The sequence below is a fragment of the Bipolaris zeicola genome (genome assembly GCF_000523435.1).
Source record: "Bipolaris zeicola 26-R-13 unplaced genomic scaffold scaffold_534, whole genome shotgun sequence".
NCBI lineage: Eukaryota > Fungi > Ascomycota > Dothideomycetes > Pleosporales > Pleosporaceae > Bipolaris > Bipolaris zeicola.
This window is the reverse complement of record NW_006912583.1, coordinates 1-5,227: the sequence shown is the minus strand read 5'-3', so window position 1 is coordinate 5,227 and position 5,227 is coordinate 1. Positions and strand designations below refer to the sequence as shown.

General features: G+C 45.4%; 3 protein-coding genes across 3 annotated transcripts; 1 reads left to right on the top strand and 2 right to left on the bottom strand.

The window, feature by feature from the left end:
- Window positions 1-123: 123 nt before the first annotated feature.
- On the bottom strand, window positions 124-1,906 carry COCCADRAFT_113091 (uncharacterized protein; the record flags this gene model as incomplete). The annotated part of the gene is made up of 7 exons (XM_007720610.1): window positions 124-220; window positions 264-374; window positions 437-611; window positions 667-1,182; window positions 1,237-1,496; window positions 1,562-1,662; window positions 1,769-1,906. 7 exons carry the CDS (start codon window positions 1,904-1,906, stop codon window positions 124-126), a joined length of 1,398 nt encoding a protein of 465 aa, XP_007718800.1.
- A 447-nt stretch (window positions 1,907-2,353) lies between these two features.
- On the top strand, window positions 2,354-3,370 carry COCCADRAFT_113094 (uncharacterized protein; the record flags this gene model as incomplete). The annotated part of the gene is made up of 3 exons (XM_007720609.1): window positions 2,354-2,630; window positions 2,702-3,208; window positions 3,264-3,370. 3 exons carry the CDS (start codon window positions 2,354-2,356, stop codon window positions 3,368-3,370), a joined length of 891 nt encoding a protein of 296 aa, XP_007718799.1.
- Window positions 3,371-3,585: 215 nt separating this feature from the next.
- Window positions 3,586-4,732, bottom strand: COCCADRAFT_10339 (uncharacterized protein; the record flags this gene model as incomplete). Its single annotated transcript, XM_007720608.1, has 3 exons — window positions 3,586-3,890; window positions 3,952-4,386; window positions 4,441-4,732. 3 exons carry the CDS (start codon window positions 4,730-4,732, stop codon window positions 3,586-3,588), a joined length of 1,032 nt encoding a protein of 343 aa, XP_007718798.1.
- Window positions 4,733-5,227: the final 495 nt, after the last annotated feature.

Genomic DNA, 5,227 nt, shown 5'->3' with positions numbered 1-5,227 from the left:
GGGAATATATCTCTAATATAGACTAGAAAGAATATTGGAGAAACTGGGCTCCCCTGAGGGATACCCGCGTTAATCTCACTAAATTCTTCTATTTGGCCGTCAAAGGCGAGCCTTAGAGATCTATTAGATAGAATCACATCCCAGATTGCTTCCGTATAGAACATCAAAGACATCTGTCATTATCCGGTAAAGGGTTCTGGAGCTTGTTAGGGACCCAGTCCTCCAATAGGTTTTTATATACTTGCATAGTTGCTGCAAAGAACTGCACACTCACTTCATCTTCTGGTTCTGAGTCCGCAAGAATCTGGGGAAGTTCGATTTTGACGAAGTGCTCTGGGATAGAAATGGGACGTCCCATCGTCATACTGAGTGTTCTGAGTAAGTTAGAATAAATTGTGGAATGGTTGGTAATACTTTCCTGTCAAGCATGACACACCCATACCAAGTTCGTTTACGGAACTCTCGTTCTCGAGGCGGATACTGCTGGAGAGCATCCGAAGAGTGCAACCCTAATTGATAAGCTGCCTTCACAGCAAGACCGTGGAGATTCCACGTCTCAATCGAACGTTCCGAACCTTGAAGATACTGGCTCATCAAGAGCAAGAGTTGGACTACATATATACCATCAGACTCAGAGACAAGAAGAGCGGTGGTATCTCTGCTTACCGATCTCGACACTTGTGCCATGCCGTATTTGTCGATCGCAAAGAACCGAAGCGCGGCGAAAGTAGACATTTGACTTGGACGTACGCTCCTGCGCAGATAGCGTTGCATCATAACCTGTATTGGCATTTGTTGCCATTGCAAGAATTACGTTAAGTAAGCCAAGCCATGATCTCCGCACAGAAACCATGTTTGTTGAAGTAAGCTGCCGATAAGTCTGAAGAAAACCGTCTTTGTCGATGTATGGAAAGAGAGTTCCAGTTGAACTAAAGTAAAGCTCTATAAGATGGTGAGTGTCTTGTTGCGGTGGCAGTATGAACGGTTCTGTTCCAATTGAAGCGGCGTCAGAATGATCAGTAAGAATCGGTATCGGAGATGGAGGCCGGGATATGCGCGGGATGTGACTTGTTATAGTGTATTCTTCAGGTGATATTGGACCACCCATTGATGCAGCCTTTTTCAGGATCGCAGTTGTTAATGTAACGATACGACGTGTGAACGCAATGTTAGAGGATGGTCCTAAGCACTCAGTTAGTCACTTGAAACGCAACATTCCAGAAATGGTGTTGCTACCAAAGAATCGCAAGTCTTCTTCATCTGTAAAAATCATTGAGCCCATTCCATCAGTCGGATCTTCAAGTTCAGCTAAAGTTCTTGCACTATCCTCCGCCTGCGAAAGTGGGAGATCACTAGGGATTCCAGATGCATGCGATACGGAGGATATATGTGTAGTTCCCTTGTTCTGGAGATCTTCGATCTTGTTTACTCTGGTAGACATTCCAGTAAAACCATTTTCGAGACGTGTGAGCCGAGCTTCGAGTGCTTCTATAAGTCTACAAGTGAGTCAGCTTGGAATGACTGCTGATAACGCCGTACTCTTCGTTAGTAGGAGGCTAACCCTTTGGAAACAGAGTTCTTAGTAAGAGTGCTTGTATTTGAATATGCGCATTCTAGGCTGTAATCTTTGCAAACGGAACATTTTGGTCGTAAGCCATCACACTATGCAAACCACTTAGCAATTATCAATGGTGATGAGGTAAGGCCAAGGCCCGAAACCATTAAAATGTCTAGCTTATGAGCCCAGACACACGGTGCTTTCACTTACACGCGATTTGCGCTGTCGGCAATTTGTGCATGCAATGGTTGCCCTGTTCCTCTTTGCCCGCCTTGTTGCAGCACTTTCATCGGCTCGTGTCGCGACATCGTTTGGGCGGTGATCACCACTGAGACCCGGAGATGTCATTGTGCCATGTGGTCGGAATGTCCTCCCGACCTGAGATTTTCAAAGCCGCGAAATACTCAAAGATGATTCTTAATCGGTCAATGTGTTACAAGCGCACGCCGCGGAATTAAAAAATAAAGGTGCCTGGTTCACCTCATGAGAGATGAGTGCCCCGCATTTCGTCCACACAACAGTGCCGGCACGTCCGAGATCTTCCGCTAATCCGTCGGACCGAAATTGCTTAACTCCCCGCGAACTACTACAGACTGGAAATGCCTACGCAGCTCTGGTACCTATTATGTGATAGTAATCGATCGATCAATTTCTAACTCCGAATTTCTGTGATATCTTATTAGTTTAAAGAATGCCGGTCTTCCTGCATGACGATAAAACTCACAGCGCTTGTAGTACAGAGAGATCTTCCACGGTCGAATACGAAAGACTTTTACCTTCTGTCCAGTTCTAAATATGTTGGTTTCATGGACCAGATTAATCCGCTTCGTGGCTACTGATGGCCGAGTGCTACGTGGCGAGCCGATTCTTCCCAATCCGAATTTTGACTTGGGTCAAACAGATGAAAAGACCAAGCTACAGGCAAAAGTGATCATTGGAGATGATATCTACGATACCACCGGCAAAACTAGAGTGTCTGATGAGGTTGTCACAGTAAAAACACTGCTAGGCCCTCTCGAGCGGAATGACGTTGACATTCTCCGCTGCGTTGGCCTAAACTATGCAAGACATAGTAAGTAAAACTCAAACTATACAACCTCCCTACTTCTCAATATTGTATCCTCGGCTAATGAGAGAATTAAGTACAAGAAGCTGGAAGAAGTCCTCCACCGTTCCCTTTTATCTTCTTCAAGCCCAATACATGCATTCATGATTTTGGCGCTGATGTTGTTATCCCAAAGATTGCGCAGGATGATCAAGCTGACTACGAAGGTGAGCTTGTTCTAGTTATTGGCAAGGATGCGAAAGATGTTAATCTTGATGATGCTCTGGATTACGTGGCTGCATATACAGCCGGCAACGACATCTCTTCGCGCAAACTTCAGCACGATCCAAAGCTGGCCGGGGTAGTGCCTCAGTGGGGTTTCTCGAAAGGCTTTGATACGTTTGCTCCTCTAGGTCCTGTTCTAGTAAGACCTGACCTGATTGGAGATTATAAGGAATTGCTGCTGCAGACAATAGTAGATGGCGATATCAGACAAAAGGAGTCTCTGAGTGATCTGCTGTTTGACTGTAGATATCTCATCTATTACTTGTCTCAAGGCACAACCTTGTGCAAAGGTTCAGTGATTATGACGGGAACTCCGGGAGGTACGTTGTCAATTTTATACTGAACGTTCCGAGTACTGAAATTGATTGGTTTTAGCTGTAGGTGCCAGTCTGAAACCTCCAAAGTATCTTGTCCCTGGCACGATCATGGAGGTCGTGATTAGTAAGATCGGAACTCTGAAGAACGTTGTACAATTTGCATAGGGAACTTGTTCGAGCTTTAGTGATTGATTGTATTCGAGACTGGAATATAGATTTCGCTATAGTATATGGAAAAAGTACTTTATTTTTTGGCCAAATGATGTATTAGTGAGAAGTTATTGCAATGTGAGCTTTCTATTCAACTCAAATGTGTATACTTATGACTAGATCTCAATCGGAATTCGATTTTGATGTTACTACAGTACATAGGTTTCCAATCAACTAAATGCCAGGGCCTCGATATCCTCATTGTTTGTCCTGTAGAAGCCTAACGACTTGAGCATCGGCTGGTCATGGCATACGTATAGATAGACAGTGCCTTTATCGCTGGCATAATGCTGGTATTCGTGCCATGCTGGAATGCAGAATGTATCACCTTGCTGCCAGGTGTATTCCTTCCCTGCTATCAAAGACTTTCCTCTGCCTTCGATGACATGCACCATGGCTGAAGCGGTCTCTTGAATCGCTTTGGTTGACTTTCCAGCTGATACACGGATAGCAGCTGCACCTAAAGTGCAGCTAACTGTGTCGTGGATCAGTATTGTTCTCTAAACCTTATGAATCATGGAAAGATTGAGACATACTTTCGGATCCATCGGGCTTTAGATATCTCTCCATATTGTAATCTTCGCATTTAGCGTCTAGTAGAGTTTTCATGGGCTCCCATGGGAAAACTATCGGAGAAGTGCTGGAGTCGGCGTCTGTCGCTGGATACCGTGGGTCGGCATAGTGTTCCACGAAATGAACTGGATAATGGACAAAGCTAGGAAGGTCTAGACCATCTAGCCAAATCATTGGTCCAGAGCCGTCTTTGCCATGGTCGTGCCAGTTCCAAGTAGGGGTCAGGATAACATCTCCGCGCCGCATCTGGATCCTCTGGCCGTGTACTGCAGTAAATCCACCTTCCCCTTCGATGATAAAACGACATGCAAATGCAGTATGTCGATGCGCTGGCGCTGTTTCGTTTGGCATAACAAGTTGAAGACCCCCATAAATCGTGTCAGTGGTGTAAGGAGCATCTATGGGTAATTAGCGGCACACTTTCTCGATTAATGGAGCAATCCGAGTAGTACCTCTGGATGGATTCACAAGCATCAGCACTCTGCGTTCGGCATGTTGTTCAGTAATGAGCTCTCCAGCTTGAAGAAGATCTGGACAAATCTTCTCGTACTCCCACACGTGCGGTATACACTTGGGATTAGGTAGAGGAGGGTTCAGGCGAGTCATCTGTGCCCATAGAGGCTTTGTATGCAAACCCTCGACTTTTCTGATTAACTGCTGAGTTACTGTTTCGCAATCGACCAGTTCCTTGGTGTGTTCTCGTTCGGCCGTCATTGTCTTGGTTGAGCTCACTGAGGACTCCATAATTGCTCAGTAGTTGGATCCCTGGGATGGAACGTTGAACAAAGTATCATATTATATCTTAGGAAAGCAGGCTTGGCGCAGATACCCGAGTAATACCACCGGAAACTCTCGGTAACGGCTATTCCGGAATCTTCGTGTGTACAGGCATTGATTAGAATACCTTTTTGATCGTACATTATCTCAGGGTGACGCGAATTTTATGCCGAAATTAACTCCCCAGTCGTCCCTCAAGACCTCTGGATTGTTGAGTCACCTGATGGAATGGACCTGCTTAACTCCCCGCTTTCAATACTTTGCTTAAGTACGCAACTCCCGACTTGCGCACTTCGCTTGATATTGTTGAAGATAGGAAATCTGGTGGCTGGGAACCAGCCACTCGAGTTTCTGCCACATATATACGTTTGCAGTATCCCTATCTTAGTTAGCCAATGAATCCATTATCCAACAGGTTATGAGCCCGGATTTCCACTGCGCAAAAACATACCCCCAATCCCT